Raw genomic sequence first — 22,931 nt, 5'->3', positions numbered from 1 at the left:
TGTAACCTTGGCCAGATCTGTGCCTTGCCACAATTCTGTCTCTGAGCTCTTCAGGCAGTTCCTTTGACCTCATGATTCTCATTTGCTCTGACATGCACGGTGAGCTGTAAGGTCTTATATAGACAGGTGTGTGGCTTTCCTAATCAAGTCCAATCAGTATAATCAAACACAGCTGGACTCAAATGAAGGTGTAGAACCATCTCAAGGATGATCAGAAGAAATAGACAGCACCTGAGTTAAATATGAGTGTCACGGCAAAGGGTCTGAATACTTATGACCATGTGATATTTCAGTTTTTCTTTTTTAATAAATTTGCAAAAATTTCTACATTTCTGTTTTTTTCTGTTAAGATGGGGTGCTGAGTGTACATTACTGAGAAATAAAATGAACTTTTTTGATTTTTGGAAAATGGCTGCAATGAAACAAAGAGTGAAAAATTTAAAGGGGTCTGAATACTTTCCGTACCCACTGTATATAGCTTAGTATAGCTAAAGTGCAGCAACTGGCCTAATCTAGAGTACATTCTCAAGCTACAAAAGCCTCCAAATGCTCCAAAAGCATAATGAGATGAACAAATTAAGTACAGCTCGTTACCTGTAACTCGTCTTCTCTTTGGTCAAGGTCACTTTTCATTGCTTGGATGTTGTCTTCATGAGCTTTCAGTTTGTTTTCTAAAACCTTAAGGTTTCGTTCATGTCTCATGGATTCAACCTCCAGCTTCAGTTGCTCATCCTTTGGGTCAACAAACCGTAATAATCAATTTCACTACTTCTTAGGCACAGTTGCTGACAGAAGCTGTTCTCAAAAAGCATTTTACAATAAAACAATCTACAGTTCAAAAACATTTGAAATCAGAAAACAGAAGCAACATCAAAACCACAGAGAGGAGCCTGCAACTACAGCATCTTTTAGTTTCTAAAACTATTTTAGTTTGTTTCCTCTAAACAAAGTGATACAACAATGCTCTGCTGTACCTTTAATGGCTCCATGTCCTCAGGAAGCTGATCAATCCGTTCTTTAACAGAAGAGTACTTAGACTCTATATCCTCTGCTATTTTCCGGTGCTCGTCGAGCTCTATCTTTTCTTTATGAACAGTTTGCTTTTCTCCCTCGATTTTCTGTTGGTTCTCTTGGGCGACTTCTTCCTACAAGAAGTACTTGAAGACATTAGACTTACATAATGTAGGCTAGAATTTATGTCTGGTTTGAAGGGGTGCAAATAAAAACTAAATGATCACCAAGGAGCTGATGTCATCAATTTGCTCTTCACCAGCAGTCTCCAGCTCAGTTATTGTTGCCTTGACTTGATTCACAGATGCCTGCATTGAAAAAAAACAATTAAATAATTATAATTTCCAATTTAACCTTCGAAAATATTGCTTAATCACTCTCTTCTCAGCAGTGACATTTACTAAATCTTTCTCCCACAAAGAGCATTAAGGTAAGCAGAGAGGAAGCAAGAACAGGAGGGAAACAAATGAAAATGTATTAACCAAACAGCATTATAGTTAAACAAGGTTCTGGTGCACATCCTGCAAGAGTGCAGTTCACTGACCAGAGTCTTCTTTAGGGTCATGATGGTACTGTTCAGCTTCTTCTCCATGCTCACAATGTCCTCAGTCACAGAGGTCACATGGAGCTGAAACCTGGACAGCTGAGCCTGGTGATTCTCCAGGTCTGACTCCAACAGACTGTGACAGGCAGGATGGATTTTATCCAAAAGAGTAAGTAAACACCTCTTTTGAAAACTCACAAACCCTGCAAACACATTCTGAGCAGCCCAGCGGAACACACACATTTCCATTTGACAGTGTTATTGTGAGTATTTCTCTCAGTGTGAGCACCAAATGACATTAATGAAGCATTTGGAAAAGGAAATGCAGAACACTGTATGTCGATAATATCATGCAGTGTTTCAATAACTTAGTTGTAGTTTGTCATTTTGTAGTACATTTGTTTGCTTTCTTGTAGGGAGATAGATGAGAAGATCTATACCGCTCTCATATCTGTACGACAAACATGAAGCTCAAACCAGGCATCAGGTTAGCTTAGCTTAGCATAAAGACTGGACACAGGTGGAAACCAATAGCCTGGCTCAGATTAAAACAACAAGATATGACCTTGTTGCCGGATGCGGTCTGTAGCTTTATATTTACTGTTCGAAGGGTGTCGAACTTCTCATCTAACTCTCAGTAAGAAAGTGAATAAGCGCATTTCCCAAAATCTTAAACAGATCCTATAAAGAACCTTATTTCAAAATTTAAAGTAAAATTCATTAGTTTAAAAATCAACATGGTTTCCATAAAGATCCTTGCTTTTGATCTTAATTCTAAACAACTTGTACTAGTTACTGAGTTCAAGGTTTATTTGGGATTAAGTGTTACATTTTCTCACGTATTTACTTTAGTGTCTCATCTGCTATTTATTCTTTAGTTTAGTTTCTTTAGAGGATTAAGCACAGTATGGATCTGCCTTTAAAATCCAGGTCCCTGCTAGCAGCTGGTTTAAACTTTCAGGTTTAATTTCTCCTTCCTTCAAATTATCATTAAATATGCATTTGGTCATGTTTCTCTTCTCCTTTTCACCATATGTTTTTCACATCTAACGTGTTTCACATATCAACTGACATAAAAATAGCTTACCTTATTTCAGTCTCGAGATCCCCACCGAGATATTTGGCCATGCTGAAGTCAGAGGTGTAATAGCGGTTTGGATACACTTGATCTCCTTCAAGAGTGAAGGCTTCACGGCAGTTCTTAGGTGGCCGGCCATGCTGCATGACCCTCCTTGCTTTGTCTTTTTCCTTTGATAAAACACAGGTCAGATGTCGCTGAAACAGAAACTAATTACTACATCAACCCTAAAACAACTCTACATGCAATATTCAACATGAACATGCAGTAGCGACATACTAACTTTTATGATCAGTATTGATTCTATCCCCCTCATATCAATCAGGCAGTTGATGATGACTGGGCTTGATGCTGTGATTATGTCCAACACAGATGGGTATTCTGGATGATATGCTTTCCTACAAAAACAGCAGAGAAGGAAAACAAGATGTCGCTTTAAAATGTGTCGGGAAACTGCTGTGAAAGAAAAGTCATCTAATCTGAATTGCTGCTGCTGCTGACCGTCCATGAATGTTGTACACTTTTTCAGAGTAAGGGCTGACAATGATCTGCGGCCTGTTGCCCTTTGGATAGCAGTGAGACATCAGCTCCTGAAGGACAGCCTCATCCTTATAGTTGTCACAGCAGAAAGCCTTCATGAAGCTCCGCAGACAGCACTCCACGGCTACAGCCAAAGTGGGATCTTTCAAACTGATACACACACCTGAGACCAAAAACACAGTCTCTCAGCTTCAATATGTACAATTTTTTTACTGCTTCGCTGCAAATATATGATCTGAATTGAGATTTTTAATATTTGAAAAGCAGAAATGACAACTGACAGTATGAAACCTTGTAGCTAATTAATAGTAAAATGGTAATTAATTACCCAGGATTTTATTTTCTTTAGTCACTGAACTAACCCTATATTTGAGATTTGCATCTATATTGGACAGGCCCTTATATCCTTTCGCACAAAACTCTTGCTCAGCAAAGATGGAAAATAGCGTACTATGAATCATTTATTTCAACCAGTATGAATATTACTTGTACTGTACCGGTAAATGTGAATTTTCTCAGTAAAATTAACTGAATGATGGAGAATCCAATTGATCCTGCGATGTGTAGATTGTCTTTATCGACAAAAGCTTAAACATGTCTATTTATCTGCATGGTCTAAGCAGCTTAGAAGTAGCTCAAGCGGGTGACCCAGTGGGTTTTCAGAAGTTTGTATACAAAAACAGACCAGGTGTCTAATTGAGACCTGCGTTTTTTTGTCAAAAAGCCGATAAAAAGGGATAGGCGTATAATTGGGCCTAAGCTTTTAATTTAAGTTTTACGGTACTCTGGTTATATTAGACTTTTTTATATATATATATATATATATATATAAATAAAAGACTAGAGATAGAACAGCCAATTATTAAATTTGAAGTTCGCCTTTTTTGGACATCGACACAACGCAGCCAGCAGCAGGTTAGTGTAGCTTAGCATAAAGACTGGAAAAAACTGCTGGCCTGGCTCTGTCCAGCTCATTACTTATTCATCAATAAATTTAATGCGCCCCGCCAAGAAATAGTCCTTTTCATCGTTATGTAAATTATTTTTTGTACAGGTTTAACAAACGACATCTGATATGCGGATTTTGTTACCTTAGGACAAAGCCATGCTAGTTGTTTCTCCCATTTCATCTAACTCTTGAAAAGAAAGCAAATAAGTGTATTCTCTTCTATAAAGCAGAAAGAAAATCAAGCAAACTAAAATTAAAAAACAATGTTACCTATTGGACCAATAGGTCTCTTGAGAAAGCGTCCTGTGGCATACGCTTCAGTAATCGAATTCAGCAGGTCAGGAACATGGTCTCCAAACCGCTTCAGTTTGTTCGTTCGACTGGCAAGAAGCTGATTCTTCCTCTTCAGCTTGGATGCGTACAAAACCTGGATATTTCTTTCCTCCAATCTAGTCAATAATAACAGAGCTGGATCAGGACATTTCACTTCACTGCATACACTCATGCCACACCTCCTTGACAGTACATTAATGTGAAAGAATCACTCTTTTCCCGTACCTCAGCTTGTCCTGTTCTTCCTTTCCTTTGAAAAGTGCCTGATGTTTGTTCTTGATCTCTTGATTCAGCTGTGAGGACGTTTTCTCAAGCTCTGCAAGCTGCTCTTTCAGACTGGATATTTTCTTCTGCTGTTTTGTATATTCTGTCTCTCCGTCATTGTTTAACATTACACTAAAATACCGTGAAATACAATATCATTTCAAGTAAATGCATACATTTGTATGAAGGTAAAGTCATGGTTGTTGTTTTTTTTGCCTTTCTGCTCCCCTACCTTGTTTTTGCCTTGTTAATTTTCTCCTGAAGAAGGTCTTGCTCCTGCTCTGACTGTTTGAGCTTGTTCAGTGCCCTAAAATAAACAACCTATGGGAGAAGAGTCTTTACTTTAACAGACTTTAAACAATATAAATGATGTACACTTGATATATTGACATATATTATCATATTTCCCAATAGGTACCTCCTGTTCCTTGTGAGCTTTGCTATTGACCTTCACTTGCTCTTTCAACATGAGACTGTCCTTTGAGAGAGACTCATGTTCCTCTCTCAGACAATCAATTCTGCTTTTGATGCACTGAAGCTTCTTTTCTACTTGTATGAGCTTAGTCTGTGTGAAAGATGAGAGAAAGAACAAAAGTACATTTAAATACCACATCTAGAAGCTAGAAGATCAAGTTACAACTCCATTGAAGGACATCTGTAAAGACTAAAATGCAGCATGTGAAGTAAAGAAGGTTTGGTCTTCTGTGTATATTTAACAGAATATGAACACTTGTGACTCACCTGACAGAGCTGAAGGTTGTCCTGATGTTTGTAATTATTCTCTTCCTTTTCAATGTCTTCCTTCAACTGCTGTATGAACTGCTCCTTCTCTCTGACCTGAGAGTGATAAAAACATTACCATGATTCATTCAAAATTTTCTTCTTTCTTCCAAAACACTCTTCATAATTTCTAAATATGTTTTATACAGTGAGGAATGATAAACTCTTACCAAACACCATGCCATTGTTTTCTTCAGATTCTCCAAATCCACCTTCATGTCACTGAAGGACGACAACTGTTCGTACCTCTCTTTCTTCTGTAGAAACTCTTGCTTCAGGTCCTTGATACACTGAACACAATAATATGTGAGAGCTAAAAAATTATATTTTCTTGCAGCAAAAGAATATACATATAAAATTAATCATACACAAACATAACAGCAGTAAGCAAGGAAGCAAGCAAAATTCATCTATAATCTTAAAAAAAATAGGTTACAAAGTGCTTAATGGGAGGAAGAACAAGACAGGTTATAAAACAAGCAGGACTGTGTGTACAAAGCACAAAATAAAAATAGATATCAAACCAAGAGAAAGCCAAAGAAAACAAATGGGTTTTTAGATTCTTTTTAATGATGTGTCAGTCAGTGGTGGAATGTAACTAAATACATTTACTCAAGTACTATAATTGAAAATTTCCATTTTCTTCTACTTCACTACACTTTAGAGAAAAATCATTTTACTCCACTACATTTATCTAACAGCTTTAGTTCCTAGTTTCTTTTCAGATTACAATTTTTCATACCCTTCCTGTCCAGTGAAAACCAATTTTTTTTTTATTTGTTGATTTTTAATTAAACTTTTTCTGATAAACTGCAGGATTAAGTGTTCACATATGGGTTGAGAAAAATTATCCTACTTCTTGAGCTAAATAAACTGTTTAAAAATAACAAAAAATCAACTTGGATTAGCTGGAAAATGCATCGTCTGTGCTGACGTTTTAGAGATATGTGGCTCTCACAGGACAGCAACACTACAAACATATGATGATCCTATAAAATATAATGCATTGCTGTAGATTAATATATCCAACAGCATATAAACGGGTTAAAATGAGCTCAACCTTAAACATCTACAGCAGTAAAATGCAACATACACAATACAGTGTTATGATAATCCCAAAACATCACATATTAAAGTAAAACAGTGACAGCAACCAGATTTTGATACTTAAAGTAAATTTAGCTGATAATACTTTTACTTTGACTTAAGTAAAGATTTGAATGCAAGACTTTCACTTGCAGTGTGGCATTTCTACTTAAGTAAATGATCTAAATACTTCTTCCACCCCTGGCATCAGTATTTTTAAACCTTTATTTAACCAGGCAGGACACCTAAGAACAACTTTTTATTTACAAAAATGGCCTGGCTTTACAAGGAAGGTCAGACATTATCCAGAGGATTTCACAAGAAGCGTTTAAATTGAAATTTCCAATTTAAGCTAATGATCACTTTCACTGTGTTTAAAACTAAAAATAACTACCATACATTAAGTTAATATTACAATTGTTAAAATCTCATTTAAAGTTATTGGTTGACAACATTATTTATATATATATATATATATATATATATATATAAAGATGCTGAACTGATGTTCAATAAATCGACGTTAGGAAGTTTGTGTGTTGAATACAGTACCTCCTCTTGTCTCTCAACCTGCTGTCGCGTGACTGTTTTAGTGTGCTTGATGTGAATGTAATCCCTCTTCATCTGTTCCAACAGAGTTGCCTTCATGAAGAACTACAAAATAAAAAAGAAAAGAGGAAAAGAGAAAACATCACAAACAAAAATAGTCTCTCAATAAAGATGTAATCGTAAAATTTGAAGCTCATAAATAACATGGCGGTGTTTTACCTTATACTTGTCCGATTCATTTTTTGAATGCAGGAACTGTTTACTCATTTCTTGGTTGAGAATGGACACTGGGTTATCCAGCTGGAATACACAAAACAAATGTGCTGCTGAGGCTTTCAGGTTTAATTATGTTGTAGTAAGGAGGATGTGTTTGTAACAACCAGAAATAATTACTACATTTAAAATCGTCATAAAAAGAAATGCATTCAGTGGTAGTTAAAAAGTTGTAGAATCTGGCTTGACATAAATACCTGGATGTTGAAGTGGTCCAAAATGGCCGTCAATTCCTCCTTTTTGGTTGAGATAAGTTGACCTAAAATACATCACAGAAGACAACTAATGGTTAAAAGTAGGGCATGGCAATAAAACAAGAACAAAAATTATTTCAATACAATTTTTCTCAATATAAATATAAGAAATATTCAATAAATGCTGAATTTAATTAATTTCACAAGCAAATCACCCCTTAATTTTTCTATTAAGATATTGGTTTTGTTGCAAAAAAAAACGATAGGAACATTTTTACCTACTTTTACTAAATGCTAATTTTTATGTTGAAAAAAGATTTATCATCTTTCATCTAACTTTATATTTGAATATTTTGTTAAGTGATCCATTGTTTGGCAAGTGTTTGTTTCGACCATGAAGAAATTAACCGTCTGGTTTCTTTAACTTTATACTCAGGAGCAAAAATCAGCCTTTAAACTTGAGCGGAAATACTGATTTGACATTTATCATGATAATTATTGGTATCAAATCTGGATTTAAGATTTTTTTTTAGTTTTAGTTTGTTAATAAAAGCTATTCAAATATCTCGAGAAATAATCGTTAGCTGCAGCCCTGCACATTGCAACTGAAAAAATAAGGACAAAATAAGTAAACTGATTCAGAAGCAAACTTTTCAGTGAGCTCAATCAGTAATTGGTAAGGAAGTTATTTTTATTAAGAAAATAACTCACTGACATTTACAACTAATGAAGAGCATCAGTCCATGTGTGAGTGTAAATATGTCTTATATTTACATTTACACTTGGTGACATGGTACAAAACAGAGAAACAGTGCCATGCATTAAAATTGTATGCATGCAAGTTCATAGAGGGACATTCCTGACCATGAGAAAAGAATATATTCAGCTTGGAGAAATGAATGTCTGATTGAAGTGGTTTACTGCACATTTAGGGAAGGTTTAATAAGAATTGGACACATTTTTAACTCAGTTAAGTCACCTGACTTGCTCTTCAGTCTGCAGGTCCGACATCCATCGCAAGATATCCTGTGCTCAATGGAGATACAGTCGCCGTAGACATCCCTTTTATAAGCATCTGGTCCTCTGTTTTTCAGCTTTATGGTTATATCTGCAGTACTAGAGAGCAGACTGTACTGTAATGGCCCTCTAGGACCAGTGCCCCACTGGTATACAAACAACATAACTCGTCGATTTGTCATTGAGAAATGTTTCACTATGGGTATAACATGATGTACTCTGCCCTACCTTTCACCACTCTTCACAAAATCCTTCAGTGACACTCCTCTGTTGGTGACAGTGGCCTTTCCACCGAGGCCTACAATCAAAGCAGTCAGGATGGCACTTTTTCCGCCTGAGAATTAAATGGGAAACAACACCAACAAGTGAGTAAATAACTGCAAGGAAATTACCCCATAGTTGTTACTGGCTCGCAAGCAGAACTGAAGATTGTATGTAAAGAAATAGAAATCACCCAGCCGCAGAAATGCAAGAGGGTTGTCACCAAATAAACAAATGCTTTGTCAAATGAGAGTAAAATGATTTCTTTCCCTAAAAGCTTTGATCATCACTGTTATTTTCCCTCCTCAGATGAATTTCATTTATGCAGAGGAACCTTTAAATAAAGTCCATTAAAAAACAAATCAAGTAATTTCATCTACTTACTTATGAGTAACAGTTCATAAAAACAACAAATTGAATGAAAATGTCTTATTCAGACACTGATTATTCTCATAATTTTTCGAGAAGAGACCCCTCTAGTTAGGTATAGGATTAGATCTAAAATGATTAATGGATTAGTTGCTAAATAGATTGAGAAAGCAAAAATAATAATAATCTGTAACTATTTTCAAAGTAATTTTTCAAGCAAAACCCCAAACATTCCCCAGGTGCCTTGGTTAAGGAGTGTTAAACACACAGGCCAAAGCAAACAGCACATCACATGACATTTAGAAATCCGATTCTTACTTCCATTGTTGCCGACGATGAAATTCACATTGGGCCCAAACTGGAACGGACCGAGCAAATGGTGACACATGAAATTCTTTAGAGTGACGCTTTCGATGAGGCCAATATCTCCCTAGAAATACATGCAGAAAACAATATTCAACAGTGGAAGGTAAAGAAGAAGACATTAGTGCTTTATGGGGAAATAACTCACTGTGGCAGAGTGAGAGAAGCTGCTGGAAGACGGTCTCTGATGTTTTAAAATATCTGATGAATCTTCGATACCCACAGCTGTCAGTCTGCGGCTCTTGACAGCTGTCGCATCACTGATCACCTTGCCTTTCCTTTTACTCATTTTGAAACAAGTCACTGGAAATAGAATTAACAGGAAGACTCAGAACACTAATGCCTGTACTACAAGATATTATTTCTTCACTATAAGACAGACTTGGACACTTTAGGTCAGCCCCGACAGGCCGCATTTTAAACCTCCATGTGAAACCTTTTTTGTCTCAGAGGTTTTATCATTTCATTCATCTCAGTTCACAAAACACATACTCACACCGCACAACTCAAACGTAAGGGGTGAAATCTGTAATTAATTATGGCCTCACAAACTGAACAGTAACCTGTAATAGTGTGAAACCTGGTTTTAAACATGCATGGCTTCAAATACCTAAATCATTGTCTTTTACTGGAAATTGGACATCTTTTTGAATTATGACATATTTGCACATTAATTATGTCTATCACTCAATGCCCTAAACAAGTTCCTCCTTTATAGAAACTAAGTTTTGCTATTTTGAGAAGTGTGCAAATGTGACGTCAAACCTACTGCAGGGTAATATTTGGAGATACTGAATAGATATAAACAATGCAATTAGGCTAACACTGGTTTCAAAGGGAGAAAGAAATTAAAGTGAGCCTTTTGTCTTCAAGCCAGGAAGCCACAGCCTGAAACCAGCAGTAACACAGCAGCAAGAGTAACAGGTGTTATTGTGTAACACAGCTCTGCATTCAAACCAGATTTTTGTGTGTCCAAATGTTTTTTAGCTGTTTCACACTGAGATTCATTTGTATTAGGTCTTAATAAACCTATTTCATAAAGCTTTGTGTATGCCTATGGATACGATATAGCTCTAAATCACTATTCTCTGTCAGTCACGTCATGGGATATCTAGAAGGCATTCAAAGTCAGCTGAACATGCTGTGTTTTTCCTACCACTCGCAGCATTTAGGAAAGTATTATCAAGACTTCACCGCCTACCGTAGTGCGATCGCATGTGTGTGCAGCCTGCAAAAATAACATGGTCATGGGAAAACACTGCGCCGTTTAAAGACTTCCTGGTCGGACTGAACTGAACTTCAGCAGCAGTGACAGTTTTGGGTGTCGCTTAACTTCCAAACACGGAACCGAGAGCGTGCTGCTTGATTGGCTCATTGCCTACCTGTGCGTGCGTCCACAACACACGTTTTTTGTTTTTGAATATAGAGGTGAGAAGGTAAACTTCAACATTAAATTGTGCAGCATTTGGTGTTTAACCAATATAAACCAATTTAAACTATTATAAACAGTCTTCTTTATATATTGCTTTTTGAGGCATAATTAATTGCCCAGAGGAAAATGCGCGGCGCAATGAAACACTTTAAAACGCTGGTGTTAGTGCCCGCTTCCAACTCAAGGCAATGAAACACGAAAAACGATGAGTCGGCTGCACCAAACACGGTGAGAAAAGTTTAATCTACTCATGTATAATGATATAACAGTCCGCAAGTTGTGAGTTGAAAGTGTAGACCGGTAGCAGCCCTTGAAAAGCGAGATGAAGGGTGTGTATGGCGTTAAGCACGCATCTTTGATAGGGATGTCATTCAATACCAGCGATTTTGCACGAGGAGCTGGATTTGCAACTGTACTGAAGGATTACAGCTAATAAGGAAATTTACTGTGTCATTCTTTTAGGATTAGTAAATTATGTTGTGAAATAACTATGATTTGTGGAGATTGCTCATCATTTTAAACACAGGCAATCACGTGTTACCAGTAGTACAGCATTTTGAGTGCTCAATTGATTCACAACAGAGTTTGATTTCACAAATTTCACATTTAAGCGCCACAGTTTTTAGTTACAAAGTGCAAAAAACTTCACAAATCCCTGGCTCAGACTCTTTATATTAGCACAATATTTCAGTTCTGTGTCAACCAGCAAGCATTTCATCATTACCCTGGTGAGCACCATAAACACACACTTGCTAATTACATCAAATTATTACTTTCTGATTACTGTCAAAATGTTGCAATATAGTGTCTGTTACAGTAGTGTAAATTGCTGTTTAATATGATTGCCAGCATTACAGTATTACTGTAGCTCACTGTATATTAGATGTTTCCCTAAAATAACAATTGATTTAAAAAATCTAAAGGTTTAAAAACTAACCTTTTAAACCTGTGGTGCTGTACACAAGGATTCTGAGATTGTGATTGTGAGAAGTTTATGAGACAACTTGGACCTTTAATGAAGTTAAAATTAGGGTTCATACCTGGTGAAAATGTTTTATTTTGAAGCTGGCAGAGCTGTTGATTCATCTCCCTCTCTCTCTTTGCTTAGTTTGCAGTGTTTAGTGCGCAAATATTTTGTCAAGTCTTTAGCCATCAGTGTTGGTGGTGGTCTACTTGTGACCAGTGTTCCTCTTTGCAGATGCAGGTTTCCTGTGTTTGACATGTGTTCACATTACATGCTTCCTTATTCTATGATGCATTTGTTTGTAAACTTCATACTGCCTATCACACTTACAATTAAAGTGATTCAAAATAAGTTGAATATGAATTACCCATGCCAGAGGTGGCTGATGTACTCGGATCCTTTAAAAAAAAAATTTAAGTAAAAGGAGAAATATCATAGTCTAAAAATAGAAGTCTGAAGTACAGAATTCAGACTTAAAGTACAGAAAAAGTAAAAGTACCTAAGTATCATCAGCAAAATTCACTTAAAGTCTCCTCCTTCACAAGCGCTGGTGGAGAGACGATGTATTTGAATGGGATGTATTCCTCTTCAGCTGCCGTACAAACACAACACATAACAGAACACCGGCCTACCAATAACTGTGCTATATTCACAGCTTACAATATTTAGCACTGACTTACAGTTACCCACAGTAACTCTCTTAAAGGGCCATAATTGTGCTCTTAGTGACAGTCAAACCATGTAATGGTCAGATGGGCCGTGTGACTACTAAATAATAATGGTAGTTGCTGTGCTGACAGTTTTGACATAAGCTACTTTAAGATAAAAACATCATTAGAATGTCAAATTGTACAATCATCTAAATAACATTGCATTTTAAAGGCAGCTAATACCAATGCCGCAGGATGAGAGTACATCTCTAGTGACATTATCAAACATTATGTGGAAGCCATTTTGACATGAAGAGTAAGTTAAATTACCATTTTAGCAGATTAAGTGCAGAGATGAGATCTGAAAGACCATTTTTCTTTAACATTAATACATTTATTTTTCTACTTTTCAGGTATATTTAACCTCTGCGCTTCACAATGTGTTCAATTCCTGGGCTTCCAACGCCAGGATCAGAAGTTCCTGTTCTCATCACAAGGGTAAACCTAAACCCCAGTTGTGGTCTTGTGGAATTATGGGTTAATATGGATGATGGAAGGAAGCATATTTATGAGCAGATGAGAGAGGACATTCAGATTCCTAAAAAGAAATTTAATGGATCAGAAGGAAAGCCAGGAGACCTCTGTCTGGTTCACATCAGCGACACCTGGCACAGAGCTCGGATTGTATCGATTCAAAGTGAAACTTACAATCTTTTTCTAATTGACCAGGGACGCCCCCATATCACCACAAGTGAAGCTTTAGCATGGGGCCAGAGTGACATTTTTCTACTTAGTCCTGAAATTGAAACATGCATACTTGCAAATTTCCTCTCCCTTGAGAATAACTGGCATCAAAGAGCCACAAAGTTTTTGGAGTCTCTGCCTGGGAAGAAGTTTAAGGGACATGTTCAACATGTCCTGATGCCAGACAGGACCATTCTCCTTGACTTACCAATTGTTTCCAAGCACATGTGCAAGATTGGAGTGGCGAAGAAGATACCAGTAGACGAGTTCAAATGTCTTGTACTGAAATGTCTTCATTTACCAAAAGGGGTAACTTCTGAGGCTGAGCGCACAACGCAGGAGCTGAATCTAAATGTTAGTTGCCAACGTGAGAAGCATGAACAATACTTTTACCCAGAGCTCTTAACTGACACTTTTGAAACTGTTAAAGTGACAGAGGTAACTAATCCACAGAACATTTTTTGCACACTCCTCATTTTTTCCAAGGCAGTGAAGATATTATCAGAGCAGATGCAGCAGCACTATGAGGGGAGCTCAGATTTAGGAGAGGCACAACCACAGACTTGCGGGGATCCATGTGCTGCTAGAGGGATAAACGGCAGGTGGCATCGCTCGTTATTAAAGCAAAACATGATGAGCGATAGTGCTGTAGAAGTCTTCCATGTGGATGAAGGAAAAACTGAATTAGTTGCAGTTGGAGACATCAAACCACTGCATGGAAAATTCCTGAGAATGCCAGTTTTCACATATCCCTGTTCTCTTGATGGTGTAAAAGATAATGGCACTGCGTGGACTAAAGACCTGACAGATTACTTGAAATCACAGCTCCTGAACCAGACAGTCACAGTGAAGTTTGTTCACCACAATATACCTCAAGATGTCTACTATGTAACTCTCTATGCAGCTAATGGTGCATGCATAAATAGTAGTTTTATAGAGAAGGCCGGACTTTTTCCACCCTCTGATACTGAAGATTCAAATGTCCAGAATGAACCTATTCCCTCATCATTTCTCAGTTCACTTGGAGACAAACGATGCATGAATTTAAAGAACAAAATCAACATAAATGTTAATGGTTCACCTGAGGAAACTTTGTCAGGAACCAAGAATGTAGCAGTCAATGGCAGGACAAATGATGTACCCACCTCTGGCGCTGATGATGTTCATATCGAAGATGGCTCAGAGCATCCATACCCTCTAATACAGAGCAACGGGCATCTTTCAACAGGTTTCCCCTCTGAGGTGCAAAATTCTTGTAATGACAATGTGTTTACTGTAGGAAGGAGTGTCAATGTAGAAGTATCTTACATTGAAAGTCTACAAAAGTTCTGGTGTCAAACAACAGAAAACGGTGACTCTCTTAGACGCCTAATGCAAGATCTACAAAACCACTATGCATCCGCTCACCCTCAGCCACTTGTTGAGTTCACTTGTGTGGCCCGTAATCCAGACAATGGCATGTGGTACAGAGCAAGGATTGTTGCAAGCCACCACTCCCCTGTTGTTGATGTTAGATTTATAGACTATGGTCAAACTCGAAAGGTCCCTCTGCGAGATGTGCGTCCCATTGATCCCTCTTTCTTATGGCTGAATGCACAGGCTTTTCAGTGTTGCTTGTTCAATCCGAAGAATCCCACTGACGTCACATGGACTGATGCTGCATTACCAGAGTTTCTGAAGTTTGTGAATTCAGGTGCTTCGTCAAACAGTGGCTTGAAATGCATTGTAAAAGCTGTAACGACTGATGAAGAAGATCTCCTGCTTAACGTAGTAGATATTGAAACACCGTCTGACAGTGCTTGCAAGCTTCTGGCTCAGAAATGTGCACAGGCTGACGCTCACATGCAAATTCCACCACAGGTCCCACCTGATGCATACAGTTACTCCAAACACAATATTGAGGTGGGTGGAAAAGAAAAGGTGTGGGTAACCTCTTCAGAAAATGTGAATCACTTCTACTGCCAACTGAACAGGAATTTTCATTTATTCAATAAAGTGATGGAAAATGTCCACCATTTAATTGGCCAGCCACAGTGCACAGATCACCCACTTGGACCTAATAGCATTTGCTTTGCTAGGTACACTGATAATCAGTGGTACAGAGGTCAAATAGTAGAAATGTCTCCAAAACTTACAGTGCGCTTTGTGGACTATGGTCAGACTCTTGCAGTAAATGAATCTGATATTTGCCCCTTTCCCCCTGAAAGATGTATCGCCAGGTCTGTTCCCGTGCAGGCTGTTCCACTTGGACTGTTCAGTGTCCCTGCAGAAGTGCCACAGGAAGTCAACCAGTGGTTTGCAGATTATGCGATTGGCCATAGTTTCACAATTTCTGTGGTAGCAAAAGAGGCAAATGGGAAGCTAATTGTCGAACTGCTTGATGGATCTCTGAATGTAAATGTGAAAATCAGAGAGAGGTTATCAAAGATCCAACAAAAGACGACTGTTGGTGTTCAGCAGACTGATCAGCCGCTCTCTAACAGCTCACAACACGTTTGTGTGCAGAATGAGGACTGTTTAACGCAAGAGCTCATGAACAAATCAGTAATAAAAGACATAACAGAAGAAAGTCAAATCCACAGCAGCAATGGGATGTGTACTAGAGACAAGCTAAAGATGAGTTTACAATCCACAACTAATGTTTCTGTACCAGAGAGGGAACATGGAAAGACACTGGATGAAAGAAGAAAACAAACTGTGTTGGCAGAGACTTTCAAACAAGGTGGCCACAGTGACTCAGAAATTACACAACCTTCCCTTCCTTGCCCTGAGGAAAATATAAACATCTACATGTACAAGAAGCCAAACATTTCTCTAAACAAGACAGAGGATGTATTTGCTTCCTGCATTGTGTCCCCACATTACTTCTGGTGTCAGTACGCCAACACTGAAGACCTGAACATAGTGTCAAGGCTTGCTCAGGAGGTAGGACATCAACAACAGGACATGACTCCCAAGACTTTACATCCTGGTAGCCCATGCCTTGCTCTGTTTTCCAATGACAACCAGTGGTATCGAGCTCAGGTAATTCAAAGAACTGACAATACACTCCATGTTGTGTTTATTGACTATGGAAATGAGTCTGATGTTGACATCAAGAATGTGAGACCTCTGCCTCAGAGTCTGCTGGAGAAGGCTCCTCAGGCTTTTCTGTGCTCTTTGAATGGATTTGATGAGTCCAAGGGCTCCTGGGATGACGATGTTTATGACAACTTCTACAATGTCTTGGTTGATAAACCACTCAGAGTAACAGTGTTTGGTATGGAAAACCATACAGAGATTGAGGTTTCTCAATATTCAGTGCAAATAGAGTGTGAAAATATGGGTGTAAATGACACAATGCAGAAATACTGGAAACCAGCCACAGAACATGTTTTTACAGAAAGCCCTCAAACAGAAAACTTACTGCAGAGTGATCAAACTGAGTCCAACATGACACACCTTGATGTTTCCAAAGGAAATGTGAACTCCTGCATGTACAAGAACCCAAACATTTCTAAAACCAAAAAAGAGGAGGTATACGCCTCTTGTATTGTAGAACCCCATTTCTTCTGGTGTCAGTACGCCAACACAGAGGAGCTCAACAAAGTCTCAAGGCTTGCTCAGGAAGCAGGACAGGAAGAGCAGGACATGATGTTCCCCAAGACTCTTGGTCCTGGCAGTCCATGCCTTGCTCTGTTTTCCAGCGATAAACAGTGGTATCGAGCTCAAGTAATTCACAGAAGTGACGTTGCATTCCACGTTGTGTTTATTGACTATGGAAATGAGTCTGATGTTGACCTCAAGAATGTGAGACCACTTCCTCAGAGTCTGCTGGATGAAGCTCCTCAGGCCTTTTTGTGCTCTTTGAATGGATTTGATCAGTCCAAGGGCTCCTGGGATGACAAAGTTGATGAAGACTTCTACAATCTTCTGGTTGATAAACCACTCACAGTGACGGTGTTCAACATGGATGACCATTCAGAGATTGCAGTTCCTCAATATGCAGTGGAAATTGAGTGTGAGGGAGTGGTTGCAAATGCAGTAATGCAGAAATACTGGAAACCAGTTGCCAAAGAACACGCTTCAATAAAAAACCCTCCGAATGAAAACTTACTCCAGTTTGGTCAAACAGAGTCCAACATGACACATTTATGTGTTTCCAAAGGAAATATGAATACTTCCCTGTACAAGGAGCCAAACGTTTTCAAAAACAAAAAAGAAGAGGTATACGCCTCTTGTATTGTGGAACCCCATTTCTTCTGGTGTCAGTATGCCAACACAGAGGAGCTTAACAAAGTCTCTAGGCTTGCTCAGGAAGCAGGACAGGAAGAGCAGGACATAATGTTCCCCAAGACTCTTGGTCCTGGCAGTCCATGCCTTGCTCTGTTTTCCAGCGATAAACAGTGGTATCGAGCTCAAGTAATTCACAGAAGTGACGTTGCAGTCCACGTTGTGTTTATTGACTATGGAAATGAGTCTGATGTAGACCTCAAGAATGTGAGACCACTTCCTCAGAGTCTTCTGGATGAGGCTCCCCAGGCCTTTTTGTGCTCTTTGAATGGATTTGATCAGTCCAAGGGCTCCTGGGATGACGAAGTTGATGAAGACTTCTACAATCTTCTGGTTGATAAACCACTCAAAGTGACAGTGTTCAACATGGATGACCATTCAGAGATTGCAGTTCCTCAATATACAGTGGAAATAGAGTGTGAAGGAGCGGTTGTGAATACACTGATGGAAAAATACTGGAAAGGACAGGACACAGACCATGCCTCGGCAGAAAATTTGGGATCAGGTTAGTAGACTATACTTGGTGCCACTTTTTGAAACCTTAGAAATGTCCTGTTGCTAATTTAGATTTATTAGGTTTTTAATTAATGTAATTCCCACTAGTTTTATTTAATGTCATTTGATCTCTCACATTTAGTGTACCAGGGTTAAATGAACCTAAAAAAAACTTCAAATGAATTGTAGATTGTGTTTTAGATCCTATTTGGCATTTAATACATGTTATGAAGGTTCTCATGGGATAAAAACCTGTACTTGTTTTTATTAATGGCAAATGGCTGATTGTAGCATCTACATGAAATTAAAAATAAATATATCTAAATTCACCAAAAATAAATTTAATAAAATGTGATCTAATCTAGGTGTGTGTTTGTTTCAGCTCTGGACCCATAAATGCCCATGTGGACACCCAGTTGTGACATGACTTGTTTGATCAACTCCAACATTAATAACTAAATGAAAGGAAGCTTACCATGTGGTTAATTTATGTAAATAAACATACAATACTTGCATAAATAAATATGAGGCCTTCAAATGAATTGTACATATACATTTGAACATGAACTTGTGCAGGCTGTGTCAGCTATACTAATCTCTACAAAAGACAGACTCCTTGCTCTGATGTAAGTGATGATATTTGGATATGAAAGTGGAGCTTAAATCTGAGTTGCAGTTCTGGTGTTTTCATCAAGAAATACTTTCAGTAACAAGCGCCCCAAGGTTCAAACAAAGGCAAACTTATGTCCCGTCCCCAGCCCAACCCACACTAAAAAATGCATTCCACGGAGACAAGACACACTACAAAGATATGTTTTTAAAGTTGGACAATGATTTGTTTTTTTTTACACTTCCATCATTGATGAAGGCTGCTAAATCTTTAAATAAATGTTTAATTATATAAATTACTAGGACTGTGTTTTTTGTTTTTTTTTCCCCAAGTGGAATGCAGCTATTAATTTTTGAGAACCATCTGAGAGGGGAGTTGGATTCCCATGTGATTGCTTAACACTTAGATTAAACAAAGTTCTTGGTCCAAAGAAAATAACGTGTTTGCCAGTGTGGTTAAGATATCTTGCCAGAAAGTGCAGGCTTCAGGAACAACCAGGTACAGTGTTAAATAATTCAGGTTTGGATTCATGTTACTTCTGTGGTCTGAGGCTAAATTAAGGAAGTTACATCTTGTACTTCAAATAATAACTAACACACTATTTTGACACAAGTCTGAAAAGTATTCATGTCTGATTTTCATTTATCGTGAGAGTTACAGGTCTTTCTTTGGTCATCTTCTTTCAAATGTTTAGGTAAAGGACAGTCCAACAGATCTTTCAACATTTCAAGATTTTATCTATCACTACTACACCTTTTATACATTTATGCAAAAATGTTGTAGCTACTGTATGAGGTGTATTATTATATGGATGTATTTTTAAAAATATGTGGTTACATTAATGTATGTGTAACTTTGTGTTGACAAGGAACATAGGGGCTCAGATTAGGGGTGTGACATACACTTACAATATTGGGTTCACAAGAATAAGATGAGAATGTATTTGTGCACTCTTTCAAAGAAAAATTTCAATGTAGAAATATATAACCAGGAGAACTGGTTATTTTGGCCAATAAACACTTTATTTCCTGCATTCTGGTGAAAGTTCCTGAACCAATTTCTGCCTTTTCTACATTTTACGGTGGAAACGTTTTTATTCATGTAATGTTAGCTAAACAGAAACAGAAACATAAATTTCAGGCGGCAGGTGACAATTCAAAATATTAAAATATAATGGAATATAATGCAGTAAAGCATTATGTAATTGTTTTCATATGTTTCTCCTGTAGATCAACATTTTTCATTTAATTATTAATAATTAATTAATTAATTAATCATCCCTGCTGAGTCAGCACAGAAGTTGAGAATGCATTGGTCAGACATGATTTGCTGTATGCACAGTGTTGCTTTGAGCTCAGTGCTAACATGAACATACTAACAGGGTCACAGGGACAATGCTAAAATGCATTTATAATGTTTACCATGTTCACCATCCTTGATTTGTCTTCCTTCCTCTTTTGTTTTGTTCACAGGGAGAAAACCGATAAACTTGTTATAGTTCTTGTTTTATTTTGCACCTTTTAGGTCATTTTATAATCATTAGCTTGTTTTTCTAGCTCTTGGAGTTACTTTTTTAATTATATTTTAATTGCATTGCGTGTTTTGTTATTGTGAAAATAAACCTTTCTCAAGGCATTTTCAATTGTAAGCATTTCTTGTTGCAAGCTTCTGAACATTTTTAACAAATGCTCTTAAAAAGTAAGCTAGGTGTTATGAGAGTCTTTTTTTTCCCCGCCATGTTGGTCTGAATGTCTGAACAGTCTTTTAGCTTAAAATCCTCTTTCACAAACGTTTTAAAGAGCTAACGTTAATCTTTCTCCTAGACTTGAAATTATCTTTAGGATGCCCTTCCCCGTGTGTCGTGTACATGAGACATGGCCTGGTTTAATGTTCATCCCCATGTACAGCAGGTGGCAGCATTAGCAGGCTGAAGTTTGCACTGGGCTCCATCTTGTGTCGATCAACTGTTGCTATAGGCAGCGTTTGTAACGAAATGACAGAGTTGCACCAGGCAGCAGCAGCCGGGGATTTCGATCAAGTTGAGGAGATTCTGGGGCAAAATAAATGCAATCCCAATCAGAGAGACATCGACTGGAGCTACAAGACACCCCTTCACTGGGCAGCAGCTAAAGGTAGTTAGTGGATCGGTGGAAGCTCATCATATGCTTTTTTCCTGACACCTGCAGGTCTTAAATATCATTAGTTTTACACAGGTCACCATTGAAACACTGTCACGGGGAATGGGTGTCCAAAATGCTATGTAAATGAACAGTTTCATAGAGTTTCTGCTTTTCCTCCTTTGGGGACATTATCTTATTTTATGTATTTTATGTGTAACTGATTCTTGGTCAAATAATTTGTGCTTTAAGTTACAGTTTAGCTACAGGCTCAAAGGTAAATCGCACATCTATGTTGTTGAGGCTGAAAGCACAATAATCATTTTGATGTTTAAACAACTCGTCCATATTGCTACAGTACAGCATCAGAAAACATCAATAATTTCAGCCTGTCAGTCAGTTTGGGATTGATTTGTTCCAATCTTTCCCGAGTGTTGAATTGATAAATGTTATTTTCATTATCAGTTATTTGATGGAAATTTTTTTCCAATTAATTGTTCAGTTTGTAAAATATCAGAACATCTTGAAATGGCTATGTTCAAGTTCCCAGAGCCCAACACGTCAATTATCATGTTTGATGCCAAGAGATTGTCTGTATATCAGCTAATTGCTAAAGTGATTAATTATTTCACCTCTAATACTCGTTTGTTCACATTTATGAAATGGATTGTGCCTTTATTGTGTAGTACACTTTTTGTTGCATTACTAAATGTACTGGGTTTTTATGTTGCTTCTTCCAAACTTCCTCTTATTTCTTTCATTTTCTTTTCCTTTACCACAGTAAATAAGAATTTGTTTTTAGCGGATTAGATTTAAAAATCACCAGATTCTTAGATGCCTGAGTCAGATCACACTGTGATGACTTTTCCACAGGACATACAGAGACGGTGAGGATCCTTATTGAGCATGGAGCCAGGCCGTGTCTGAGGACGGAGCATGGATGGACCCCTGCACACTTTGCTGCAGAGTCCGGCAGGCTGGCCGTGCTGCGGCTGCTACATTCCCTTCATGCCCCTATAGACAAGGAGGACTGCTGTGGAGACAAACCGCTGCGGATAGCTGAAATATATGGACACCAGGACTGCGTTCGATTTCTCAAAAAGTATGAAACAAATCCGAATTTTCCAAATCTTCCACCACTTTTATTTCATTCTGTGAATCATACCTCTCCATATAAATTTTCACACTTGTCATACTTTAATTGAACATTTATTTTCATTACAAAGCTTCTCTTTCAAATACACAGCCAAATAATCTAGAAACCTACTTTATACATCAGAAAATAAGTAAATTATCCTGTTTTTCTATGTTGCAGTGCAGAAACTGAATGCCAGGCCTACCGCAAGTTGGCAGCTGAAAAAGGGATTTCAATGGATGACACAGATGAGGAGTGGGCAGAACAAGGCAAAGAAAATGAAGAAAACGGGATCGCTAAAAGCAACATCCAGATGCTAGCTTAACTCCCTTGTACATCCTTGCAGTGTTTCTGTGGCATTTCAGCACTTTAGTAATGAAAAACATTTAATATACTGCATTGCTTGTCTATTTGACATTGATATATAGTTTAAAGCAACAAACAAAAAATACAGTAAGGAGTTTCTAATCAGAAACACAAATATCTATTAAACAAACATTACAACATTGCACAGTGGACTTTAAAGGGTTATTTCAGTGTTGCTGTCCCCGTCCACAGTAGTGGTTATAACAAATAAAGATTATAGGCTACATTGCTTAGTTTCTGTGCCTGTCCTCCCGTCTCCTTCTCCAAAGTCCAAACTGGGCATGCCGACCACCACTGTAGCTATTACACTAACTATGGATAAGTACAGCATACAACCCCACCTAAAAAATCCAAACCCTTTAACTTGTATCCCTGGTAATAGCAGTAAAATCAGACAAAATGGAATGTCGCTAATTTAGTCCCTCTAGGATTTTGTGATCGCAACTATTAACACAAATTCAACAAATCCCCATGAATTTAGCACAACTTGCGATTTTGACCAATCACCGCAACTTTTTAGCAAATTTGACCTATC

General features: G+C 37.8%; 3 protein-coding genes across 4 annotated transcripts in view; 2 read left to right on the top strand and 1 right to left on the bottom strand.

Moving 5' to 3' along the window:
- The window catches only part of smc6 (structural maintenance of chromosomes 6), a 15,593-nt gene extending 4,623 nt beyond the window's left edge, over positions 1–10,970 (bottom strand). Inside the window, exons 1-21 of the mRNA XM_046062538.1 lie at positions 10,813–10,970; positions 9,760–9,914; positions 9,567–9,678; positions 8,847–8,952; positions 8,581–8,717; positions 7,605–7,666; positions 7,354–7,434; positions 7,138–7,239; positions 5,670–5,789; positions 5,461–5,556; positions 5,138–5,284; positions 4,952–5,040; positions 4,681–4,851; positions 4,393–4,571; positions 3,135–3,336; positions 2,917–3,031; positions 2,643–2,803; positions 1,556–1,691; positions 1,239–1,319; positions 975–1,145; positions 595–732 (exon numbers count right to left, since the gene is read on the bottom strand). Of these exons, the coding sequence (XP_045918494.1) occupies positions 595–732; positions 975–1,145; positions 1,239–1,319; positions 1,556–1,691; positions 2,643–2,803; positions 2,917–3,031; positions 3,135–3,336; positions 4,393–4,571; positions 4,681–4,851; positions 4,952–5,040; positions 5,138–5,284; positions 5,461–5,556; positions 5,670–5,789; positions 7,138–7,239; positions 7,354–7,434; positions 7,605–7,666; positions 8,581–8,717; positions 8,847–8,952; positions 9,567–9,678; positions 9,760–9,914; positions 10,813–10,828 (2,577 nt within the window). The 5' untranslated portion in view covers positions 10,829–10,970. The remainder of the gene's footprint in view (positions 1–594; positions 733–974; positions 1,146–1,238; positions 1,320–1,555; positions 1,692–2,642; positions 2,804–2,916; positions 3,032–3,134; positions 3,337–4,392; positions 4,572–4,680; positions 4,852–4,951; positions 5,041–5,137; positions 5,285–5,460; positions 5,557–5,669; positions 5,790–7,137; positions 7,240–7,353; positions 7,435–7,604; positions 7,667–8,580; positions 8,718–8,846; positions 8,953–9,566; positions 9,679–9,759; positions 9,915–10,812) is intronic.
- Positions 10,874–18,683, top strand: LOC123978910 (tudor domain-containing 6). Of its 2 annotated transcripts, XM_046062535.1 has the most exons (4): positions 10,875–11,039; positions 11,146–11,271; positions 13,071–18,178; positions 18,551–18,683. In XM_046062535.1, exons 3-4 carry the CDS (start codon positions 13,096–13,098, stop codon positions 18,562–18,564), a joined length of 5,097 nt encoding a protein of 1,698 aa, XP_045918491.1. In that variant the 5' UTR covers positions 10,875–11,039; positions 11,146–11,271; positions 13,071–13,095; the 3' UTR covers positions 18,565–18,683. The 2 variants fall into 2 exon arrangements, with proteins under 2 accessions (XP_045918492.1, XP_045918491.1); XM_046062536.1 differs by lacking the exon at positions 11,146–11,271 and having other exon boundaries at positions 10,874–11,039.
- Positions 18,684–20,551: 1,868 nt separating this feature from the next.
- LOC123979268 (ankyrin repeat domain-containing protein 66-like) lies at positions 20,552–22,622 on the top strand. The gene is made up of 3 exons (XM_046063119.1): positions 20,552–20,910; positions 21,769–21,997; positions 22,211–22,622. Exons 1-3 carry the CDS (start codon positions 20,772–20,774, stop codon positions 22,353–22,355), a joined length of 513 nt encoding a protein of 170 aa, XP_045919075.1. The 5' UTR covers positions 20,552–20,771; the 3' UTR covers positions 22,356–22,622.
- The last annotated feature ends 309 nt before the right edge of the window (positions 22,623–22,931 follow it).

This window comes from Micropterus dolomieu, linkage group LG11, assembly GCF_021292245.1.
Source record: "Micropterus dolomieu isolate WLL.071019.BEF.003 ecotype Adirondacks linkage group LG11, ASM2129224v1, whole genome shotgun sequence".
NCBI classification, from domain to species: domain Eukaryota; kingdom Metazoa; phylum Chordata; class Actinopteri; order Centrarchiformes; family Centrarchidae; genus Micropterus; species Micropterus dolomieu.
Note: the sequence above shows the minus strand (reverse complement) of the source record. Positions and strands in the feature narration are given on the sequence as shown.